The sequence below is a fragment of the Notolabrus celidotus genome, chromosome 8 (genome assembly GCF_009762535.1).
Source record: "Notolabrus celidotus isolate fNotCel1 chromosome 8, fNotCel1.pri, whole genome shotgun sequence".
In the NCBI taxonomy this organism is placed as follows: Eukaryota; Metazoa; Chordata; class Actinopteri; order Labriformes; family Labridae; genus Notolabrus; species Notolabrus celidotus.
In genome coordinates, this window is record NC_048279.1 from 19420000 (window position 1) to 19445423 (window position 25424).

Here is a 25424-nt window from a genome sequence, read left to right on the forward strand (position 1 = left end):
GTGTTCCCGACCGGGAGTCAAGTCAGTCATGTCCTTATTTGGGCAAAAACTCGTAATCTTAATATCTTCTGAACCGTTGCTTTAAAAAATAAAATTCACCCCCCTTACGGTGTGTGCTGATACAGAAATTGGCTACGTAGAGCCAAGCCCTTTTTTGAACCAGGCTGTAAACATGTTTATTAATGCTGCAAATATCGTCTTTTTCTCATGTGGTTTCCGGTGTTTCTGCAGCCAGCCTCAATCAGATTCTCGATGTATTGCAGTTTATAACACTTCCACATGGAAGTAAGCACCAAGCGGCAATCTCGGGTCTAAAAATATGAGTGTAGTCTTGATAGCTCATTTCTTGATCAGCTCACACTGTGAGCAGGGTGAATTTTTTTCGAACGCCGCAATTTTGAAGATGTTGAGATTATATGTCTTCCAATGAGAGGCACAGCTGACTGCGGGAACACTGTAGCTGTTGGCTAGGAGGCTCAAACTCCGCCTCTTTACATCACACTGGCTCCACAGCAGCAAAATGGCTGCCGCCGCCGATTTCCCTCAAAACAGCGCTTCAAAAACAGATGGTTGACGTCATGGATACTACGTCCATATTTTATACAGTCTATGGTGCTTACCATACATGTGCATGCGTTACAGGTGCGCTCCATCACTAACACTAGCACTACACCCCTGCATACAACACTGTCCAGCAAGCAAACTGTTCATGCTGGAGCTGAGGGGTCTTCATTATTATAATCTCTGTTCTTTTGCAGTAAACATTACATTCGGTGTCAGGTGAATGCACCTGTGTGTTTGGTGTGTTTGCAGTAGGTTTCAGGGCTTAAAGAGTAAAATATTTGGCCCACTATGAGACTCATCATGGCAAAAAATACAACAGCTGTTTTTGTAGAAAGATAGTTTTTCAGAATGTACTTGTACTTTTTTGCACTAAAACAAAGGGAAAATTTTGGAGTTGTCACTATTCATGGGTTATTATGTTATGATTTTACTGGTCCAGCCCACTTCAGATCAACTTCTCACGGCAAGAACATGTTCTGTTCGTATGGTTCTAGATTTTTCAAATAATTTGATCTTATTCCATTTTAGCTTCCTTGACAGTATTTCTACTAAATTCTACTAAATTCTAATACATGCCGGGTCTACGATACATGATAAATGCTATTAATTTGTGAGTGTATGTGTGCACACATACCCCAGCCACCCCAGCCCATATTAGTGTCCCAATTGGGCCACCCCAGTTCAAAAAGTTTGGACATGCCCCTGCTTCCAACATGGGCTCTTGCCGCTGTTCACAGCTGAGGTGCTGATTTCAAAGTGCTGTTACTCCGCACAGCAAACAAACGCACGCACGAATAGTGTTCACTGGAAAACTTTTTTTCTTCTTCAAGTTTTCTGTTTTAAATTTGGTTTAAATAGACTGTTGAAACATCTGTGATTTTGTAAAAAACAACGTTTAATCAAGAAGCTCGACAGAGGGTTTGCGATGGACATACGCTTTGGACAGGTGCCGCTCGCCGTCGTGCACAGTGAGTCAGGGTCGGGTCCTGGTCGGGTCAGGGTGATTCTTATTCACTCTAAGTTATATATTCCCATCAGTTGTGGAGAGTACCCTGAAGTCTGTCAACACTGATTCATGTTGGCTCTGCAGCTGTCTACAGTAGAAGACATCTGACTTGTCGAAGCCATATGTCCAGCCTTTGATAAGTATGTTTTGACCATAGACTGTGGTTTTGATCTGTGCTCAGGACACGGAGGGTTGAACCAGCTCGGCGGTGTTTTCATAAACGGGCGCCCGTTACCGCACGTGCTGAGGCAGCACATCGTGGAGCTCGCGGAGCGGGGCGTGCGTCCCTGTGAGATCTCCCGCCGCCTGCGTGTGAGCCATGGCTGTGTCAGCAAAATACTGACCAGGTAATGGAACTCTTCATTTACCACATTTTGAGTCTCGTTAGGTTGGAAGAGACCTTTATTTTGATGGATGGTTAGGGTCTGATGTGATCATGCTTCAGATTACACTGATGACAAAAGTGCAAGCTGTGTGTTTGTTTATGTGACATATACGAGGAACTAGTTAACAGTGACTTCACATGCTTTTACACTGTGCCAACTAACTCATTAGAGCCATTTCACATATGAATGACATGTAAAAACTCATGTGTGCTAAATGTTTGCTTGTTTAATCTTTGTTCAGTCTATGGTTTTCAGAGGACTGTGGTTTTGTCAGTTATGTTATTATTCATTAATATCTTATTGACGAGATTATGCATGATTGGGCAGATATTGTACATAGCCCAGATATTGAGGGGAACTTGAAGCAGACCTACATGGTATCTATAGATGCAAGTTACAAGTGCTAAAATGTTCATACAAGAACATATAGGCGACGTTAAAAATCCACCCCTGTTTGAGTGCCCAAATGCATTATAAAGAGAAGAAAGAAAGAAACGTACTTTATCAATTCCCATGGGGGTAATTCATTTTTTCCATTCATGTTATTTTCTGGTCATGCTACACAGTTTTGATATATACATACAAATTTATGGACAAACATTCAGTGGACATGCACTTAGGGAGAGATGTCAGAGTGAGGATGCTGCCATCAACCAGCGCACCCCGAGCAGTTGGGGGTTCAGTGCTTTGCTCAAGGGTAGCTCAGCAGTGCCCAGGCAAGTGAACCAGCACTTCTCCAGCCACCAGTCCATTTGGCAAACTTTGTCCATAATGGGTCTCGAGCCGGCGACTCTACGGTTCCCAAGCCAAGCCCCTACTGCACTTATTTTCATAAGTCTATACATTTCATGTGTATCATAACTTTAAATGTGATAAGTACACTCATTCATCTTGATATTCCTTAGTGTTATATCTTTAAGTTGAATTTAATTGAACTATATGGTTATCTTGCTCTTCAAATTATTGAAGCTGTTCCATTTTTTCACTTTTTTTCCACCTTAAATGTACAGTATCATTCACATTTATGAAAATGAGTCCATATAAATGTATAAGAAAGTATCACTATAAATTCAGGTTCAATGAAACAGGAAGCATCCTACCAGGAGCAATCGGAGGCTCTAAACCCAAAGTGGCCACACCCAGAGTTGTGCAGACAATCCTGCATATGAAGCAGTCCAACCCCTCCATGTTTGCCTGGGAGATCAGAGACAAGCTGCTGTTGGAGAGAGTGTGTGAACTGGATAGCGTACCCAGTGTCAGCTCTATCAACAGGTATAGAATGATCTTGTGTGTGTTTGGATGGGGTTTCTGTATCATACAGACATTAACAGGGAGTGAGTGTTCTCTGTCCTCACAGGATTATCAGAAACAAAGTCCAGTTGCAGTCACGTAAAAGTGGTAAGTTTTTCTGTTCCTTCTTATTTTCTCTTGGGCCACCTGTCTCTGATGTTTCCTCATACTGACCTTTGACCTTGTATTATCATCAGCATCATCTGCTGCCAGTGAACCGGCGTATTCCTCCAAGTCAACGCATTCCATCAGCGGAATTCTGGGAATAAGGAAATGCAGCAGCAAACATAAAGAAGGTAATTCAGTCTGTGAGTGTAATAAGTGTCTTTAGGCATTTTGGACTCAAGAAGTGTTCACAAGTCACAACAGGGCAAGGTAAAATAAAATACATTTGTAATTAAAATCTTCATTGAATTAATACTTTTGAAGTTCTTTCTTAGTTGCAAACAACTGGTAGTTTATGGTATTTCTTTTTGCTGTTATTCACTGTTACTTTTTTGCAGTCAGAATATAATAAATTAATTTATAATATGTTAATGATAATAACCAATGGATGTGAAAACCCCTTTCTTACCACTAGGGTTGCAAAATTCCCGGAATTTTCAAAGTTGGAAACTTACCACAGGAATTAACGGGGAATTTCTGTGAACAAATGGGAATAAACCATGAATTTACTAAATTGAAAGTTGGCTCCTAATAGTGAACTTAGGAAGAGCCCACTGCCTGGAAGGGTCTAGCAAAAATGCAGAGACTAGGCTTGAGAAGCTTGAGGGAAGATGCTTTTTTATTTGCATGTTGAATGGGACTTTTTTGGAGGGAGAGGGGCTCTTTTCATTTAACATTTTGAATGGGACTTTGTTGGGATTGCATTTTTGTTAATTTTTGAATGTGTTGGGTCAGGGGGATGAGTAATTTTTAACTCAACATTCATGTTTTGGTTCTTCAATGAAATAATTGATTGTTTAATAAAATATTTAACACGATAAAGCTCTACATACAAAAAAATCTGTTTTAATTGTATTATTTTGGATGGATGTCTGCTTATAAAAAAAAGAAATATGTATGCTTGGATATGATACATTTTGATTAAATTACCCTCAATTCCCATCATTCCCATAAATTCCCATAATTTCCCATAAATTCCCATAAATTCCCATAAGTCCCATGGACAGTTTCCAATTTGGAGTATTTTCCAAATACCCCAGTTTAACTTCCCATGGAAATTTACCGGAAACTTTCTGGAAATTTACCGGAATGTTCCACCCCTTTGCAACCCTAATTACCACAGACAAACTACATTATTTTGTTATATTTTAAAATCTGTATATTATGGGGCCTCTAATTTAATTGTACACTAGGATAAGAGTGTCACTAGACATTATCCTCAAAAGTTTAACACATTTGTTCAAAGTTCTAACACATTTGGTATAATACAATGTATTCTCTCCCCTTTGTTAATAAACTATTAACTCTGGTAAATAGCACTGAGTTAAATAAGCGTGATGGGAAACCACAACTTCGTCGTTTGTGGAAGTGGGTATGTAGGGGCTCCATTTCACAGTTTGGAAGTGATGTTTGTTCCCTCAATTAGGATAACTTTATTTCTATGTCTTGCCATTCAACCATTTTTCATGACAAGATTTTGGGTTTATTATTCCATCAATGCATTTTTTAAGTAGAAAAAAAAGCATGTTAAAAAAATACATGAATACAACAAAACAATTTAAATAAATAAACAACCTAATCGCTTTGACAACTTCTGTTCCTGAGTTTGAGAACAGCATTGGAGTCTGCGCTGGATTCGACACAATGTGGATATATTTGCAGAGCAGCTGCAGAGATCACAGTGGATTCTCACCAGTAGTTAAAAACCTTACAGCAGACTGATGCTTAAAGCAGGTGGGCTTGTGTTAATATTATTCAAGCAAAAACAACCTCCGCAGCAGGATATCCACCTCAGCGCCCCAGGCTTCTGTCCTTTTCCCTGCCTTCTCCTCACCTCAGCCTCTCATTATAGGCCAGCTTGCATCCTTGCTTCTCCATCACTGCAACCATTACAAAAGGAGATTGTACAAATAGATGTGTGCTTAGAGATTTGTATTTTATCATACTAATTAGAACAAGTGACAGTTGCAGTGAAGGGGGTGGATGTAGGAAGATGAACCTGAACCCAGATAAAAGCTGTTTTGTTTTGCAGGTGGTGACGTCTCCTGCAGCATCTCCAGCAACCAGCCATGTTCCTGTAATGAAACCTTTGAGTGGTCTGACCCCTGCCTAATGCCTCTCTCCAGTCTGACCTTTTACCCTGGGCTGCCAGCTTATAATAATCAAAACCTCTAAGGTCATGCTCCATTGAATATAATGTAACACATATATGCTCAATTTGTGTTCCTCACCGGGTGTTTTTTTGCTCTGTCCTCCTCTTTAGGGCCTCCATGTCATTATAACTGAACAGGGCTGCAAAGGACAACAAAATAAAGAATACCATCCCCCTGAATGTTGCAATCAAGAATATTTGGATTGTATTCAATTGTAATAAACTTAATATGACTAGCATCAAGGTAAAACAATGTTTGAATAAAACCAAAATTGCATACTTCACCCTTTGTGTTTTATTTACATATTCTGGTGTCAGACAAAGGAGAACCAAGCTTCATCAGTCCAGCACATTATCTCCCGTCCCTGTCACCCTTGTGGTCATTTCCTCCTCAGCCAGTGGTTGAGGGGGAGCATCATTAGGGACCCTGTGATGTAGAACAGGGGCTGTTTTCTCTCCTTAGTGTACGTTTCACAGTCTGCATGAGGGATTAAAGAAGGTGATGGGAGATGTCATAGGGACCAGCAGGGTCAGGGAACACTGCTGAGAAAGGAATCTGTGTGGCAAGCAATTGGCATCTGTCTGAAGGAGGCATATAGAGAACAAACACATATTTGCAAACATTTTTACTGCACTTGCACAAACTAACTTGCATGCATTGGATGATTTTTCAGACTGCTTGGTGTGACATTTTTAAAATTTAAATTTTTTTTCCAGTTGTATCCAATATAAGATTTTTTTAAAAAACTAATTGTCTTGAAATATGAGCCATAAGACATCTTACATTTAGAGTACACAATCATTAAGCCATTAGATAATGTTTTATGAGCTCAAGTTGACCCAGAGAGGTTCTTACTGTTCACAGCTGCTCTCTCAAGATAACAGAGATAATCACTACAAACATAATAATAATAGAGGAACAGGTCAAATCTTAAATTTATATGTATGCCCAAAACAACATCAATTTTTGTTGGTCAATATACAAATTCCATAAACACAGTCCTTGGAGAACACATTGAATTTACTCATAAAATCTAACCTTATGTACATTTAAAAAAAACAACATGTTTTTGCTGCGTGTCTGGAGTTAAATCTGTGCATCTGCCTTTAAACATTGCTACTAATTTCTCTCATTGGGGGCAGTAGTTGTCAGTACCTTGATTAAGTGAGTGTGACATGCTTGCACAGAGCTGTAACTAATATTAGACTGATCCCCTTTTACAAGCAAAAAACTAAATTCACTGCCCAAGAAAAAGTTAAATTTAAGATGAAAAAAATCAAAGGACAATGGACCCAACAGAGGACATCAAATTGAAAGGCAGTCAACAATAATTACATAATGTAACCACAACAAAGACAAAACAATTACATTCTATAACAAAAATATGACACATTTAAAAAAAGAAATCACAACAATATTAAAAATAATAAAAGCAAAACCAAGAAAAATAACATTGACAGCATAAAAAGTAACATCAACAATAGAATTAGAAGTGTCCACCACCTAAAAGCTTCCTACAATTTTTAAAACAAAAAAACAACAAAAACAACAATAATGTCAACAAAGAAAATGACAACAAAAAATGACAACAAAAGCATTAACAATGATAAAACCAAAAAAACACAATTACAAAGTTAAGAGTGAAAGATAAAAAATCCTGATTGTGAGTCAGTCACAAAGTCCTTTTAATGAATCAGGGCTTAATTCACCTGATAATGCATCATCTGTACTGGTGTAAATAGAGTAAATACTCCAATTCATTTCATTCAAACAATTATTTGTGAAGTTCATTTACATTCTCATGTGAGAAATCATCTGGTATGCATCTCATCCCCACTTTTTACAGAGCTGGAAAAAATTAATCTGGCTAGTTTACTCAGACGTGTGTGTGTGTGTGTGTGTGTGTGTGTGTGTGTGTGTGTGTGTGTGTGTGTGTGTGTGTGTGTGTGTGTGTGTGTGTGTGTGTGTGTGTGTGTGTGTGTGTTGACTTTGTGATTGTTAAACTGTCTTGCTTTTTCAATTAGGTTCAAAGTACGACTGTATTTTTATTTGGGATTTTCACAGTAACTACTTCCGTCTTTGTAAATCACTGCAGCATTTCCTCGTTCTCAGAGTCAAATGGACTCAGTCACCAAAGGAACGGGGAGAGAGAATGCTTATCAGTGCAGATTTATTGCCCCATAATCACACCAGATAAACTGAAGCCCTTGACAAGACTTTATCACTGCTTTGAGAGCTGCTGGAGGGAACGACAAGGAACTGAACACCAGGCCAGAAGAAAAACAAAGATTTGAGCGAGGGCTGGAAGATGGCTGTGAACCCCAAAGCTGTCTTCAAGCGGAGGGAGACTATCACAGCTCTTCCTCTCTATCACGCTGGACACCTGCAGAAGAAAAACTCCACAGAGAAGGTGAGGACAAAGGTTTTCTGACTGCAGTTAATATGAGAATGTGAAAACTGTGTCAAGAGCAGGTATTGAAAATAACACAATGTTACTCTCAGGATTTCAAGAAGTTCTTTGGAGAGCTCCGTGGAACCACACTCTTTCTGTATAAAGATGACACGCAGGACGCAGTAAGCAGTGTTCATTTTTCTTCTTTGTTGAGTTTTAGAAGGAGTAGGGTTTATTACAATGACATTATGTGAAATGTTTTACTTGTCAAGTTTTGAGTTGAGTGTGTAAGTCTGAAAATAAGTGATCATCTCAACTTTGATCTTTTTGTTTACTTTGCTAGTACACAGAAAAGATGGACCTTGAGAATTTGAAGTCCATGGAGCTCAAGGGTTCATTTCAGAAGAATGTGCCAGCTGTTTTCACTCTCAACCTGCACTCAGAGGAGATGCATCTAAAGGTGTGTTAAAGTAAATACAGAACTGATATCTTCTTTTTTTCCATCCTCAAGTCCATGTTACTCAAAACCAGACACTTTATACATTAACTCTTGATCTTACATGGACATTGGTTTCACTCTGTAACTTGTAACTTACTTGGTCCAATTATTGATTAACTTTTCTTTCTTTTCTTTTTTTAAGTGGCACTAAATGCCTAAACTAAAATGCATGCTGTTTGTGTGGCCATACAGATTGGAAATCCTGACTCGGGAATGGAGTGGAAAGGTTACATCCTGACTGTGACTAAAGTAAGCAAACACACCTATAAAAACATGAAGACACTGATGGGTTGATGTCGGTCTAATAGACTCTCAGTATTGTAACTGCTGATGGTACAGAAGAATATGCTGAGTGTGTATAAAAAGCATGAGTTCATTGTTTAAGTTTTATATTCTCGCTCTGATAGTGATGATGTAACTTTACATGATTAACAGCTCTTTAATTTATTTGCTTATTTTAGGCTGGTGCCTTTAAAACTCCTCATTTCAGTCTCTGTCTGAAACGAGGGGTTTTCTATGGTGGCAAAACAAATTTACATTCAAGGAAACAGATTTATAAAAGATGAAACACTTTTACAAATCTTGAGACAAATTTACATAATGGAAAACATCTTCACATTTTATAAAACAAAATTACATTAGCAGAACACTTTTACCAAGGCCAAAATAAATTTACATTTAAGGAAACAAATTTACAAAAGATGAAACACTTTTACAAAGTTGGAAACAATATTACAAGCGACCAAACATTTTTCCATTTCTGAAATAAACTAAAATTCATCTGGATTCTGACACATGATGAAGGCTTTGTGGAGACATGATGCTTTTTCAGCTGAGGTCTCACTCTGAGACCTGAGGATGTCCTAATATGTAAACCATGTCGCTCCGTTTGGTTTCTCTCCATCAAAACAAACTAAATGTGACCCCTCACTTGATCTCTTCCAGATCACTTCCGGTATTTGGTACATTCCCTCTCCGTAAAAATGAAATGTTAATTTGTTTCAGAAAAGTTTTCCATTGTTTGTAAATTTGTTTTCTTAAATGTAAATTTGTTTTGTCCTTAGTAAAAGTGTTTTGCTGATATAATTTTTTTTTATGAAATGTAAAAATGTTTTCCAAAATGTAAATTTGTCTCCAACTTTGTAAAAGTGTTTCATCTTTTGTAAATTTGTTTTGTCCTTCAGGGCCACCGTAGTTTTCAGCTACTGTCTCTTTAAGGCCTCCCGAGCATTGCCTCCTTCACTGTTGCCATGCAATGAGGTTTTGTTCAATTTCAATTCAGTTCAATTTTCAATTCAAATTTGCTTTATTGGCATGAACAACAAGATGTTATTGCCAAAGCACATAAATTCATACTGTACATTATATATATTCACAACACACTACACTCACCATATATACATTAATCACACACCATATTCATTACATATTATATTCATCACATCCATATCAACCATATATTACATATTTTATATGCATTAATGAACGATGGTGTCACCTATACAGCATATCTCAATGTCCTCACCCGATGCGGCGCGCTCACAAAACCTCCACCCAAAATCAAACACCATGGGATGGTGTGTCCCTTTGTTTCTCTTTTAAAAATGGCAAATTTGCTATTATAAGGAAATCCACTAAATGGTGATGTCACAATTTGAGTAAATCTCATGTTAATCTCGTTCAATTCTCATGTGACTTTTTCAACAAGCCATTCACAGCAGCCTGCAGTCTCATCCTGGGATTACTCCCACACACATTTACCTTCCAATCTGAAACTTTTTCACATTTAGTAATGATATCCAATATTTTGACTTAATACATATTTTGACAATATGAAAAACAAATATACCACTTTTTAAAAGTTTGACCTACCTCAAAGAAAAGTACCTCACTGCAACTCAAAGGTTCCTACAGTGGAGCCTCAGTTCTTTAGTTGTTATTTTTATGTGCTAGCGCAAGCAAGGAAGCAAGGAAACCACAGGACATTAGATAATTCTGTTACTTATGAGGCAGTGGTTTAGTTTATGATGCCAGAGTGGAACAACTATCTTCATGGTTTATCTTTATTCTAACTATCTGTTTGTTACGTAACTGACTGATGGACCACAAAAGGAGTTTACTGTACCAGTTTGGCTTTTTTTCATTTGGTTTTGCCTACAATGAATACATAAAAAAATATTGATGTTGAGCTCTGTTTTGATGTAGAAAGAGATCCCCAAGAATATGATGCTGCTACCTGGTCAGAGAATAAAGCTGCAGGACGTCCTGACTCAAGAGAGGAAAAGAAACCCAACACAGCGTCCACCCCTTCCACCCCGACCTGATATTCCACATGCAGACCCCCCTTCTCCTCCAACCTCGAAAGACAAGCCTGACCTCACCACCTCTGAGATGCCGGGGTAAGTCAGGGTCCTTCTCTACAATTTTTCCTCTCTTCATTCTTCCAACAGATTAAGCATCCATGTATTCTCTGTCTTTCAAACAACAAATACTCAAAAACTGAGGTGTGGGGATTAAAAAAGGCCTTTTGGAGATTACTCAAAGTTGAATCCTAAACTGCTGATCATGTGATGTGTGCTTCATTTTTGCCCTCTCAGAAAACATGTCTGTACCTTTATTACCTGCACAGGTAATAAGGAAGTGTTCATTTCTTCTGGTTCCTAAAGGTGTTTCTATGACGTGACTCGAGATGAGGCTGAGAGGATGTTAGAGGAAAACCCAGAGTATGGAAACATCATCCTCCGCCCATCAACCCTGGCTAACAACTACGCCCTTACCCTCAGACAGCAGAAGCCCAGGTCTGACCTCAAACATTGTTTACATCAGTATGTTGTTGTTTATCCATGGCCCAGTTGACAGAAGGTAAAAATTCCTCTTCTTCTTCGTCTTTCAGTGGAACTATCAAGAGGAACTTCAGAGTGACCTCCACCAAGTCAGGGCTTGTGATTGAACTTGATGTACCAGTAAGTTGTACGACCTCAGTAACCTGAACTGTGAACCTAAAGGAATTCAAACTTCTGTTCATATGTGATCTTGGGTTTAAGATACCTCCAAGATAGCAGCTAAAATGGCATTCTTGTATTAAGTTATTGAACATCAGAGTGTAGATCATGCTCTTTTCTTATCTTTAAAGGCTGCTTTAATTCAATGGTAACTTAAATACATCAACCTTAAATCATCTAAAATAGATAGAATCAAACTTTTAAAAACCTCATATTCTTCTTTGTGTTTCTTCATGTGTTCTCCTCTCTGTAGGTAACAGTCTCCTCCTTGAATGAAGTGGTTAATTACTTCCTTGAAAAGACAGAGTACCGCCTGCAGCCCTACAGAAAATCTCAGCACTACGACACTCGTTTTGGTGAGAAGAAACGCTATTACATAGTTTATGCTCCTTACTACAGTTTTTCTCTTTGGTACATTTCTCGAATCATCTTCGACATTTGCAAAACAGTAAGTGCATTTCTCAAAACAAATTGTACAAATAGAAAACACCATTGATTACCTGCAAAAGCCAGTATCTTGCTCAAAATCCTTAGTTCATCTCTCAAAAGTAAATATCTGTGTCAATGAACATGTCAGTGCCATCAGAATGATAAGTCCTTGTGTCATTGTGTGCAGATAAGACAGTCAAACTGCTGAGTCATGTTGTCAATATAACAGTGTACTCTGGAGGGAAGCTCTGATGTAAACTATGGCTAAAGTTTTGATGACAGTTATTGTAAATTGTAAGTTACACCTCAGTGTATGTGGGAGATTGATTGCAAGAGACTGGACAAGATTCACATTTAGTGGCTCTTATCTCATCAGGAACGCACATGTTTTGCCTCCCAACTCTTCCACCACGCAGCCTCACTCCTTTTCCTCTTCTTCTTCTCTCTGGCTGTTGACCCAGTCTAATTCCTTGTCCTTCGTTTGTCAGACATTGTAGCATTGTGTTGTGCTCTGGCTATATATATAATTACCAGTTGATGGTTCATGAGATGCACCTTTGAGCTATGTCAGAAAACTGGTTGATCATTGGTTGATCTAAAGCTTCACACATTTCCCTTCGTTAGAGAAAGTCAAGATTCACCTGGGAGCAATTTACCAATTCTATTCAACAGAGACCCATTATAATACATTTTGATCAACATGACATAAGCACTTGATAATGTAGGAAACAGCAGAGAATCGTACATAATCATTTGCATGGACGTTCCAAAGCATTTGCAACTTGTTCAAAGAAATGAGAAACTGCTTTTTTGATGTGCACAAGTGACACAATGACATGAAGATTGAACAAGTAGTTTTTAGAATTTCAATTCTGATCTCAGAAATGTACCAAAGCGACTGAGAAAAACGGTAATTATACAACTCCTAACTGTGTAAACCTTTGTCTCCAGATGCATCTCCTGCTCTAAAGATTAACCTCACCTCACCTGCACCTAAAATGGTACCCAAGGCACAAGTGGCCCCTACACAGCGCTCAGAGACCATAGAAAAGGTTCCTCCCCCTTCAACTGAACCAGAGGGTGACTATGTGGAACCTGATGACACCAGACCTGATAATCCCAACAAGAAGATGGATAAGAGTAAGTGTAAAGATCTGTTTTACTTAATGTTTTGCAAAAGTTTATCATTATTATAATCAAAGTATTTGTTCAGTATGATTGAGAAAAATCTTATTGAGTTATTATTCAATCTTTTGACCCTAACCAGAAAAGTTGGATGAAGAGCTACGGGAGGCTTTGAAAGTACGGAGGGCAGACTACTACGCTGCAAACGACACGGAGGAAGGTCGATTGTATATGAATCAAACCCAGGAAGAATCACAGCCAGTGGAACAAGCCACAGCACAGTGGAACAAAACCAGTTCTAAAGCATGACTGATGAACTCTTATCTCCCTGGTGCAACAGTATGAAGGGAGCTGCTGTTCTGATATATACTGTCACTGCAGCTGTCCAAAATTAACAAAGGCAATTGTCATCTCAAGGTGATTATTAACCCTCCTGTTCGGTTGTGGGTCAAATTGACCCTTTTTCTATTAGGTAATATTTTAGGTAATATATGCCTTCCAAATCAGCTAAATGCAGCATACAAATATGGGCAACATGTGACAGAAGAGGTTTCATGTTAATTCATCAACATCACTTCATAAAAAAAAAAATTTAAATTTAAAATGAAATAAAAATCTTTGTCATGTAAAACTATAGTATTTATATTTCGGGCTTTCCAATATACACTAAAAAAAAGTTTTCCATGAATTTTCAGAAAACGAGTGAGTTATCCTCATTGAACCATGATCTGTGAGAATTAAAGAACACCAATGGACTAAATATTCATTTAAATGGTTAGAAATGGAGTTAAAACATAGATAAAAAAAAATATGTATTGGGATTTTTTGGGGTTCTGACACTTTGCATAATTGAATATGCCCTGGGTCACATTGACCCAGGGACATTATTGCTGTTCCAGAGAAACAAACATAACAGGAGGGTTAACAAATAATTTAGCTAGATATCATTAAGTCAGTGAGATTGTTTACTTTTGTTTCTTTGATGCCCATCAAAGACAAATAATAATAATAATAATACATTTAATTTATAAAGCGCTTTTCTAAAAACTCAAAGATGCTGCACAAAGGATAAAACATCATATAAAACAACAGAATAATAAAAACATGAATAAAATATGTTTAAAAGCAGTTCTAAATAGGAGGGTTCTGGTGAGTGATTTGAAGGTGGACAGGTTGGGGCAGGTTCTAATGTTAAGTGGTAAGACGTCCCAGAGGGTGAGGGCGGCGACAGAGAAAGCTCTGTCCCCCCAGGTTCGGTGCTTGGTGTCAGGTGGTAGAGACAGGAGGTGGGCGTTAGAGGATTGGAGGTTACGGGAGGGAGTGTGGTGGTGAAGCAGGTCGGTGAAGTAGGAGGGGGCCTGGTTATGGAGGGCTTTGTGGGTGAGGAGGAGGATTTTAAAATGTATGCATTGTTTGATGATAGGGAGCCAGTGGAGGTTTTGGAGGACAGGGGTGATATGGTCACAGGAGCGGGTGTGGGTGAGCAGGCGGGCGGCAGAGTTCTGGATATATTGTAGTTTGTTGAGTTGTTTTGAGGGAAGGCCGTAGAAGATTCTATAACAGTAGTCGATTCTGGAAGTGATAAAGGTGTGGATCAGGGTTTCAGCGGTGGAAAAGGAGAGAGATGGATGGAGACGGGCGATATTTTTAAGGTGGAAGAAGGCATTTGAGAGGCTGAAACCAGTGGGCTAAGTATTTTGGGTGGCAGATTTATTTTCTTCCTTTTTATTTTGTATTCTTTTGGGGCGGTATAAATCTATTTGTACCTTTGTTCAACACCACTAAATACAAAATGAAACATAATCCAGGATGATCATTATTCTTTATTTTTCACACAAGAGTAAGCCAACAAAATGTTTCAAATGTCATAATCATATTTTCATAAGTTATTCCATTAAGACTTTATTTTTATATTTTTATCATTATCATGGATCATGGTATAGGTTTAAAGTTTAGGGATCATTCATTACTCAATAAGGACAGCAAGACTGTGAAAAATATTCAATAAAAAAAGAAAAACAGACTCTCCCTTTAGTCTTCTCCGTCACTGTAGTGTGTTTTACAGTACCTCTTTGTACCTCTTCTTATTTAACCTGTCCCTACACACACACACACACACACCTGTTTCTCACACACTTCTTATATTCTGGTTCATTACTCTATGTTGTAGCAGCTTTCGTGTGAGAAAGACAAATAAAGTACTTGTAATAACTTAACATCTCAGGATTTTAAAACACTGAAAATAAAACAGAATAAATTAGGAGGATTGAACCCAATGAAGAAAGGTGCTCCATTGCTGCTGTTGTGACATTACTTCTCGGTGAGTGACAACTGCAGGATCCTCTCCAGCTCATCCTCTTCCTCCTTCGCCTTCCTGCCAAACAAACAAAAAATAAAGCAGTCAAAACAATAAAAAGCATTCAAGGGGATACTTCAGGGACAACAGGGAATTCTCCCAATAGTTGGAGTTGGATTTAAAGCCCAGAACTGCTGGAACGCTTAAAGTATTGTGATTTCATTATTTCATATCATCATATAACGCATAGAACTATCATAGAACTTGATTTGTTTTTTAAATGTGGGGCCTTTTTTCCTTTATGATAGGACAGCTGAAGAGAGACAGGAAATGTGGGGAGTAGAAACATGCAGTACATGGTAGCAGTCGGGAGTCGAACCAGCAACCTCTGCAACAAGGACTATAGCCTCTGTATGTGGGGCGCTTATGGCCCTTTTCCACTACACAGTTCCAGCCCTACTCGACTCAACTCGGCTGTACTCAACTCGCCTCGGTCTGGGTACCTTTTCCAGCGGCCCAAATACCGACTCACGGTAAAAGGGCCACTAGACGGCTAGGGCACCAGCGCCCCAGAACTTGATTTTTTGTTAAAAAACAAAACAAAAACATTATAATAAAAACAAACTTCCTCATGGTACTCTACATATCTTTGTTGACAGACTGACACCTCATAACTACTGCTTTTCGGGACCTTTAAAAAAATCTGTTTTAAATATCAAAACACTGAATGGGATTCAGTCACATGTTCTTTTTAATGCTTTTCATTGGCTGAAATGTTGTAATGCCCACTGACAGACACGAAAGGTGACCAAAAACATTACATTTTGAAAAAATAAATAAATAATGAAATCAGGAGATACAAGGTTTCTGCCCAACAGCAGAAACAGACAACTGAGAGATTCTTTCATTAAATTTGGGTGATGGGGTTTTACCTTACCCAACTTTAAAATGTACTACTGGGCTGCCCACTTATCTGTCCTTGCTTGGTGGAAAAAGTACCATCATCTTCCACGGACTCATGCCCTGCTTGGCTAGTGATAGAAAGATTGCTTTGTAAAACATTTCTTTGTCCTCTCTCCTTAACAGCCCTGTTGTAGTTAAGGAGTCATATTTTAGTAAAAGCTTTGTTATTGGGAACACCATCAAAATCTGGAAGCAAATAAAACTATACATTAAGGCTCCAAAAATGTATGTAGATACTCCTATTTGTTCGAACCATTCATTCATACCAGGCCTTGATGATATACGTTTTCACATTTGGAGTCAAAAAGGCATCTGTAGTATAAGAGATTTATACATCAACGGGAGTTTTGCTACATTTGCTCAACTGAGAGCTGTGTACGATATACCAGCAACACATTTCTTCAAATACTTACAGATCAGGGACTATGTCCGAAAGAATTTGCCAAATTTTGTAACCCTGAACAAACATGAGTCTATGAAAGAGATAAATAAATTTAGCTTTTATTTTTAGATTTGCTGTTTTTTTTGTTAAGTCTGTATTTCTATGTTTATAAAAGCAATGAATATATTTTCCCCAAAAAATTTTGGGTGACTGATGGTTTTGATACCTGACTGTGTCATGGACGTCGCTTTATCAACCAACTGTATCATTTCAAAGGTAAAACCACCTCTGAGTCATCAACATCCCAGCTCTCTCTTTCCCTCCTCACCTGTCTATCTCCTCTTGCTCTCGGCAAGATATCTCCATTGCGATGCGCAACTGTTCATCGTAGCTCGATGCCAAACCAAAGTGTCCCAACAAACGTGGATCTGTCACGGCGCTGTAGGAGAGTGGGGAGTTGGCTGAGGGATCCGACGGAGACACAGAGGGGGGCTGACTGGGGTCAGCCATGTCTTCTTCCTCCCGGCTGGCCAGCGAGATGGACAGAGACTCCTGGATTGCCCTGTGAGAAGGTAGAATGAGTATATTTAGACTTAAAGTGAAGCATCATTACATTTATCTTAAAGCTTAATTGCTTGGCTTCATTACTGCATGACTGGGAGTTGCTGTTCTCCAGAGAGGGCAGAGGGAAAAAGCTAATCACTGAACTCTATTTAGAGAAGTTTAATTATGTTACTCTCATAGCCAGAGTATTCCCCCGAATACACTAAAAAATGAGTCAAACCTCATTTACAGTAGAAGATACCACTCACCCTCGACTGGAGGAACAAGGGTCTAAATTTAGTCCAGGGGTAGATAATCTCCCCATGGAAAAGCCCCTGCTTGGGGGGTAGTACTTTTCAAAGGTCCTGGGACTTTCGGTTGAACGTAACGATGTTTGTTGAGTTTACAAAGTTGTTGAAACACAGAGGGAGTTCCTGGGAATGCATACTAGTTTAGTTTTTCAATAAGATTTCAAAATATTATTTAATATCATTTTTTTTCTCCATACGTCACTGGCCTGATTTGCACAATCTACCCAGGACTTCAGCTCGCGGTCGAAACGCAATGGCGCGAAACAATGGGGGCACAGGAACCTTTTAGTTCAGGGGAAAGTAGTTCTGGGGGCTAAAAGACCCAAGAACTCTTGATCAAATGCACCTAAAGATGCATAAAAGACAGACTCAAGTGTTGTTAAATTCAAGATTTGATTCTTCATCTTTTGGTAAATCTGTTCATTAAGTGCATACAACTTTAAGAAGTGGTCCTGAAAAACAATCGATTCATATCAACAGATATATGGATATCAGACATTTTAAAACTTATCAGGTATATTTACCTTCATATCTTTGCCTTCAGATTCCATGTAGGTCAAATTTATAAGGCCAAAGTATGAGTAATTAAGACTTATTACTTTTAAATAGTGGATTTCAGTCTTCCCTTCAGCTCTGAACATGCCTTTGAAGGAAACAGAGGTAAAGTATGAAGATCACCTCTCCAGCTGAGAGTCTTCCTCGTACAGCGGACTTTGTGGCGGGCGGCTGTTGGTCAGGGCCTCCCAGATGGTCACCTAAAATAACCAAACATAGCATCTACCATTGACTGGCGCAGTTTTTGGTACTGGTGCTTTGTCCTGTAGTTTAGTCAGCATGCACAAAAGCAGCCAATAAACTTCAGTGTAAATAAATACTTTTGTTTTAAAAAAGGAAAAAGGAAAGACTCAATTCTCATGTCCAACTCGGACCTGGTCACTCTCTGTGCCAGCATCCAGAAGGCTCTGTTGGATGGCGAACTGTAGCAGGTTGTCGTCTTCATCCCTCATTGGCTCGCTGCGGCCTGGGCCGAGGGTGGTATACTCTGCAGGGGGCTCAAACACTGAGGGGTCCACATCACAGTGGAAGGGAGCAGGAGACTGACCTGATGGGCGACATTAACTTAACTGCAAGTGTGAACTTATTGATTTAAAAAAACATTTATTTGAAGAAACCCGTCTGTTTTAAATCAATCAAACTCCTGTCTGTTTTTATGTCCTCAAACCTTTATGAAAAAATAACTAACAGCTACATTAGTCTGCTCTGCTTTTCTGCTCATACCTATTTTCCTTAAAAGTGTGACTTTTCACAACAAATCCGTTTCAGTTTGGTGGTTGAAATATTTCATAACCAAGTCAATATTTACCAGCTTCATCGGGGCTCTCTGGTGTGTGAACCGTCACAGAGCTAACCGGCTCGTCGCAGCCGCACAGGTTACTGAATGTCACTCTGGCATTCAAGACGTGAAACAGGGGAATCTCTGGAGGACAGACAGACAGAAGGGTTTTATGAAGAACATTTAAAATGGATGATAAATCTTGTAGCACCACAAGGAGGGAAATATGTATCATTCAAATAATCTGGAGCTTTAAGCAATTAACAGGTTTAATAAACTCAGACTACACACAGCCACACCTTTCACACCCACCTATCTTGACAGGGAATCCTGGCGGCAGGCGTAGAGTGATAAAGTCACGCAGCTTGGCAAAGTGGGCATTGGAGATGGCCATGAGGTCAATGATGGGTGTCACCTGCTCAGCCAGGGACAGAGGGTGACTTTCACTTAACCACAGGGTGGCTTTAAACCTGCAGAGGACAGAGAGAGAGAGAGAGAGAGAGAGAGAGAGAGAGAGAGAGAGAGAGAGAGAGAGAGAGAAAGATGAGTGGATGACATGATTAGCTCTCCCTCAATGTAAACTGTTCAGTAAAGGGAAGCTTTAAACACTAGACACTGTTTCCTCATACTTCTGGACTTTGCTCGTCAGCTCGACCGGACGTCCAATGTCCCGCCCGTTCAGGTTGAACTCTGGGTCGAAGTACTCTTCAGCTGTGATGGCTGTAGGGTTGTGCGGACTGGCACACTGGGACACGTTACTCTGGCAGGAACATGGGGAGGGAGTTGTAAGTTACAGTGTTCATCAAAGAAAGCTTCAGCTGGTGTGGGTGTTTTGTGTGTGTGGAACCTGGGAGACTCTTACCCCGTTGTGAGCTGTGTGCTGTTCAGCGATCCCCAGAAAGGACTGCAAAGGAGTCTTTGAGCCTGAGTGGGAAAAAGGCAGGGAGATCATTATCATCTGTTTAGAAGAATCACATTACCCCCTCTGGAAAAGAAATGACATTATAACCCACTGATGGGAACCTGACTTTGTACAATGAGACAAAGACTTTGTTTACCTTTGCTCCTTGACTTGTCCTGGTCTGATAGATGCTCTGTTCTTGATCGAGTCACCAGCTCTACATTGGTGGCACTGTAAACCTGGACACAAAGAAACGCACAGAAATGCACATTACATCATTACACTTAGTTTAAATACAACTTCTGTGAACATATTTTGTTGTTGTGTATAACAATAAGGACGTAACATTTAGAGTCTCCCCTTGTGTGTTTTTGACTCTACAGTCTGTGTATGCTGACAGTGTCTAGACTATCAACTCATACACCAGTTTCTTCTGTACATCTCACTTTGAGAAACAATCTTGAATAGGGGAGAACGGGGTTGGTTGTCACACAGGTTGGTTGGCGCACTCGTTATATCTCACTACCAGAGGGCACTGTCTCTCAAATTGGGGTATGGACATTTCCAGAATTAGGATCAGAGCTCACCTACATAGTCTTCTCTGGAGTAAGACAGCTGAACTTGAGGTGCGAGGACTTTTTGTGTTTTTCATGTCAAATTGTAAATATTCAGCTCCTCAGTATTTTTCTTCTAGGCTTTTAAACGATGGGTTTATAACAAAACAAGTGTTACTCTTACAAAGTGTGAGGGGAAAGCTATAGTTTAGATTTTTACTAGCTAGCTAACTAGTTGTTAGATGGTTGTTAGCCTTGATGCTAGCAAAAAATTCCAGTTGGAGTTGGTCGTCACATTCTCTTTGGGGTTGGTTGTATGTTGGCAAAATCATGTATGGTGAAATGAGTTGGAGTGTGCAGACCCTACATTTGCCATCACTGTAACTCAGACAGTGAATGCATGTTGCCTAGTTGAGTAGGCCGTTATTGTTCGGCCTATTTGTTTTGTTCTTTATGTTGTTATATAGGCTGGCCTAAAGATGTGTTTCCTGTTCATGTTCCTTTCTCATTTTATGTTAAAATGCATTAAGTTATGTAGGCCTATCACTTGTCAGTGCAATTTAACTTTCAAATTTATTTCTGCCTTCTTGCCTTTTTAAAAAAAAAAATCCCATTGAAATACCATTGTGACAACCAACCCCATAGTGTGTGACAACCATCCCCGTGATGGGGTTGGTTGTCACAATGTGTCAGAGTGTCTTTGATAATTAATTGCCTCTTTGTTACAATGAGTTGGAAAATGAGAGGGATACGCATTTCAAGCCAACACCTTAAGCTTCAATTTAATGTAGGAATGACTAGTGAAAGGTGTTTTGATGATGAGCAATCATCATAACAGTAAAAAGTGTGACAACCAACCCCGTTCTCCCCTACTTTAATGTTTAAATTCAAAAGGGAACACTTGTTGAAGCTCGTATTGTATTCAGACTATAGACTGTGTATTAGGAATGGACACAGGTTATTAAGTGAAGTCAGCAGAAAAGTGCCTTAAGAGTGTGTTTATCTGGCTAGTGGCAAAAATGAGAAGTTAAAATTAGATTTCTCAACAGATTACTAGTAAGTGCATTTTTTTAAGATATCTTGTTTATGTTACAGATTGAAATATTAGATGTGTTTCAGCTAGTATTGCACAGCAGTTAGTTACCTTGGCTTCATATCCGCTGACCACCTCACTCTTCTCAGAGCGCCAGCCCCAGATCCCTGACTTGTTCCTGTGCAAGCAAAGCGAAAAAGTACAGCACAAAGGTGATCAGTGTATATTTAAAAAGAGGGTAATGTGGTTATCAGCATATGGGTTGCACAAAAACAATTAAAATGTCATCTCAATGAAATCAATTGAGATCTATTATCTGAACAAAGTTTGTGCGTTGTACCGTTCGAAGGCAATGTTGCGTGTGTTGAGGTGCGTGGAGACGATGGGTGATGTAAGTCTCTGGGCGGTGTTCTCCTGTGATGGCTGCATGGCTGCAAGGAGGGAGGGTGCATCACGGGGAGACAACACAAGAGGCTCCGTGTACACCACCTGCTTCTCATGGTCCACCTCCATCACCACTGCCCCATCGTCTAAGTGAAAAAGCATCCAGATCCCAAAAACCAAAACACATGATATTTTCACTTAAATTAAGGCGCCAATAGTCTTTGAGGGTGTTCTCTTCCAACCAGCAACCTCATCAATTCAGGAATCACACACACACCTCCGCCTTTGAAGATGTAGCTGCGTCGTCCTTTCAGCCAGGTCATATGTTCAAAGCCCAGGAGGGTGGTGTCCACTCGAAGGCATGAGCCGCTCTTCCACACCCGATAGACGTCACTGGGACAAACCTTTGACACCAAGGGCACTGAGAGGAAGACAGAGCAAGAGCAGATGCATTTTAGAATAAGAGTCACAGACAGCGGGAACAAAACAGCAAAAGAGCACAGGATGGAGAAATGAAAAGGCAGACATTGTATAGTTGGAAAATAAAATATATTTATTAAACATGTAATGTTTAACTTGATGGCACTGCAGAGTATTCACTGATGGTATATCTAGCATCCAATATAGCATTCAACCTGAATCCTTATACAAACTAAACATTAACAGGCCATATGTTACCAAAATCATAACGGGAATGATCCTTATGGTAAATTTAGTGAAATAAAGTTTTAAGCTGAACTTCAGCATCTTCTGAAGATTTTGTGGTGTAAAGAAATGAGACCAAGATAAATCATGTCAGAACTTTTTTCACCTTTAATGCAACCACATTATTTTTTATTTTTTATTTTTTATTCTTCCCCCTCTAAGATTTCAATTGTTTTCTCAATTGAACTGTTCATGTTATAGGTCACATTAAAGGTGGAATAAAATCTGACATGATTTATCTTGGTCTCATTTTTTTACATCACAAAACGTGGCATTTTAACAGGGGTGTGTAGACTTTTGATATCCACTGTATATTGTTTCGAAGTGGAGTACAAAGTCACAACCCTCAAATCTAATCCATCCAATGAGAGACAGCTGCTGTCAGGGGAGCTGTCCAACTACTGTGGTGCTGAAACTGACCCACAAATGACAAACACTCACCCCAACTGGTGAACTCCCACTTCATCTCAACATAGAAGTCCCTTGCCTGGAGGAGAATAAGGAAACTTTTCATCAGAAAGACAAAATATTCAAGCCTCATCCTGTCTGTGAAACCTGATTGAATCAGGCTTATGACTTGTTGTGTACATGTTGGGAGCAAACACTTACTGTTGTAAACATAGGCCTTTCTAGTCCATTTTGGGGGGTGCTGAAGCACTACTTACTGTAGGCCTATGTCCTTTTTAACAAGCTAAAAAAGTTTCAAAACCATACAGTACTTGGTTGAAACATAATATTTTAACAACATAAATACAGCAGCTCCAACGTGTCTTACATGTTGTGCATTGCATTTTGAATGAAAGTCCAAAAAATAACTTCAATGTCAATTGTTGGTATTTTTGGTACTCACGATAGGGGGCTGGTTTACTCCAGAAACATACATACTGTTTATGTATATGTTGAAGAGCTGCTGTATCAAAATGAGTTGTCTTTCCCCAGAAATTAGGGTTACCATATGTTTCTTTTATGATTCCAATCCAATTCTCTATTGCTGTGGCTCAGCATTTAAATAACCTTTATCAGATCTGATGGTTTAGTCACAGACTTTCCCAAAGAGTGTTATACTTTTCTTTCACAAATGTGGGAATGAAATTGCATTAAAATGTACAAACAGTGAAATTGATCTTGCTCAGCACCCCTAAACATCTGATCCTAGAATCGCCCCTGGTTGTGAAAATGATGAAGAGAAAAAACAGCCAGAACTACGTACTCTACTGAAAAGCCTTCTAACAAATATTTACCAAAGGTATGAGACTTGGTGAAGGGTGAGGTGTGTTGCTCATGGTAACAGTAGAATTGAGGGCCTGGAGGCTTTAAGTTATTAACCAAACGTCAGTGTTACCTGTCTTAGTTTGCTGAGCAGCTCTGGGATGCCCGCCAGTCTCTCAGTGGCACGCTTGAAGTCTCTGTACTGAAGTACCAGCTGAACCAGCTCAGGGTCCCCTGTGCTCACTGCCTCCTGCAAGACTGAAAAAATGCATCCACGTTTAATGACAGTGGGCTCTTTTTCTTATCCCCTCAGCAGGCTGAGCAAACACAAACTGAGAGCCACGTCAAAGCACTCACTGCTCCACCCCTGTGCGTTGCCGTGTGTCGGGTCTGCGGTGTGTCTGAGCAGCACCCGGGCGGACTCCAAGTGGCCCAGACACACAGCCAGCTCCAGCGGGGTGCGCCCCCTCGGATCCAGGCGTTCCACATCCTGCTGCAAAACACAAAAGCACAAGCAGCATTTATAAGCGCAATGCAGTGCGACCTATCAGTAAAAACCCCATGAACCACCAGCTGCTCAACAACACCACCCCATACTTACCTCTTTCTTCTGCAGCTCTCGATCCAGCTCCAGGTACTGATTGTTCCAGACCAGGAGGTGCAGGGGGAAGGCTTCTTGAGCCATGGTTGTCGTCCGCTTGGCAGTTTAACAGTGTTAAAGCTATATTATGATTTCTGCAGTGACAGCACAGCAGACTGGAGCAGATCACTGTTACACGGCACAGCTGGTTAGCTAGCTAGCTTAGTTAACAGCAGAAAGGGGTTTTAAAAAAGTGATTCACTTGACAAACCTGTCAGTCTACAAATCTCACTGAGTAGCAAAGTTAGACAGCAGTAAATATTAGAGATATTTTGCGTGCCTATTTAAATTAGTGGGCTGAGTTAGCACGGCTAACTCAGCCCACTAATTTGATCACGTAAGGTCAGCTAACTGGCTAATAACAACATCGTTTCCTGGTCCTCTTTGCACTTATTATCCATTATTCACAATTATGCAAGACAACTAATTGATCCGGGTAAAGATGCTCTTCCCAACATCCTCCATGTTCTCACATTAGTTCAGATTTGATGAGAAAAACACGAGTGGAAACGCCATTTGATAAAGTTAGCTAGCTACCCCGCTGCTACTGCAACCATCCCCTGTTTATATCGTTGTTTCGGTCTGTCAGAATAATGCCAGATACGGCCTTTACTGTGCCTTTATTCCGGATTCACATCCAGGTCAGTCCACTTCGGGGCATCTGGTGCGATGTTCGGTAGCACCCAGTCCCTCCCTGGTTAGTGATCATTAGACCAGGGACACATCTGTGCAAGGCTGATGTGGTCATGTGGAAAAACACGACCCCTCTGTGTCAGAGAAACACCACGAACAGCTGGAGCAGACTTATTTATTTCATTATTTATTTATTGGGCGTCGCTTTATTTCCAGGTTACGGGAAAAGGCTGGGTGGAGCCAGGAAGGAGCAGATATATGATGTGGAGAAGATCTATCTGATGTGATAACAGTGCAAATACACCATCAGGAAAAATCAAGCAGAACTAGAAGTTTAATTTGAAGAGTTCTTTTTTCAAAAACAGATAACTCAGTTTTTAAGAAATTTTCAAAAAACACATTTATTTTTGATATCAGATCATCAGATGCCAACCTCCTGTCCCCTATCACCAAGTCCAAGCCCCGCACCTTAGGGGACAGAGCCTTTGCCATCGCTGCCCCAACTCTCTGGAACTCTCTCCCTCCT

General features: G+C 39.8%; 3 protein-coding genes across 4 annotated transcripts; 2 read left to right on the top strand and 1 right to left on the bottom strand.

Annotated features, from left to right (window-relative positions):
• Positions 1-1265: 1265 nt before the first annotated feature.
• Positions 1266-5847, top strand: LOC117817958 (paired box protein Pax-5-like). Of its 2 annotated transcripts, none has more exons than XM_034690769.1 (7): positions 1266-1532; positions 1752-1917; positions 3031-3228; positions 3314-3354; positions 3444-3542; positions 5444-5587; positions 5702-5847. In XM_034690769.1, exons 1-6 carry the CDS (start codon positions 1490-1492, stop codon positions 5584-5586), a joined length of 690 nt encoding a protein of 229 aa, XP_034546660.1. In that variant the 5' UTR covers positions 1266-1489; the 3' UTR covers position 5587; positions 5702-5847. The 2 variants fall into 2 exon arrangements, with proteins under 2 accessions (XP_034546660.1, XP_034546659.1); XM_034690768.1 differs by having other exon boundaries at positions 1268-1532; positions 5675-5847.
• A 1908-nt stretch (positions 5848-7755) lies between these two features.
• Positions 7756-13512, top strand: LOC117817788 (signal-transducing adaptor protein 1-like). The gene is made up of 10 exons (XM_034690551.1): positions 7756-7974; positions 8067-8138; positions 8300-8416; positions 8648-8704; positions 10661-10854; positions 11122-11253; positions 11349-11418; positions 11711-11813; positions 12838-13026; positions 13154-13512. The coding sequence occupies exons 1-10, from the start codon at positions 7873-7875 to the stop codon at positions 13318-13320; spliced, it is 1203 nt and encodes a 400-aa protein (XP_034546442.1). The 5' UTR covers positions 7756-7872; the 3' UTR covers positions 13321-13512.
• Positions 13513-14814: 1302 nt separating this feature from the next.
• ankrd13d (ankyrin repeat domain 13 family, member D) lies at positions 14815-25051 on the bottom strand. Its single transcript, XM_034690563.1, has 16 exons — positions 24227-25051; positions 23983-24118; positions 23759-23883; positions 22858-22903; positions 21989-22132; positions 21668-21857; positions 21439-21505; positions 19898-19979; positions 19702-19763; positions 19469-19599; positions 19152-19309; positions 18870-18983; positions 18436-18608; positions 18185-18261; positions 16981-17214; positions 14815-15385 (listed from the first exon to the last, which is right to left on the bottom strand). The coding sequence occupies exons 1-16, from the start codon at positions 24308-24310 to the stop codon at positions 15322-15324; spliced, it is 1887 nt and encodes a 628-aa protein (XP_034546454.1). The 5' UTR covers positions 24311-25051; the 3' UTR covers positions 14815-15321.
• Between the last annotated feature and the right edge of the window lie 373 nt (positions 25052-25424).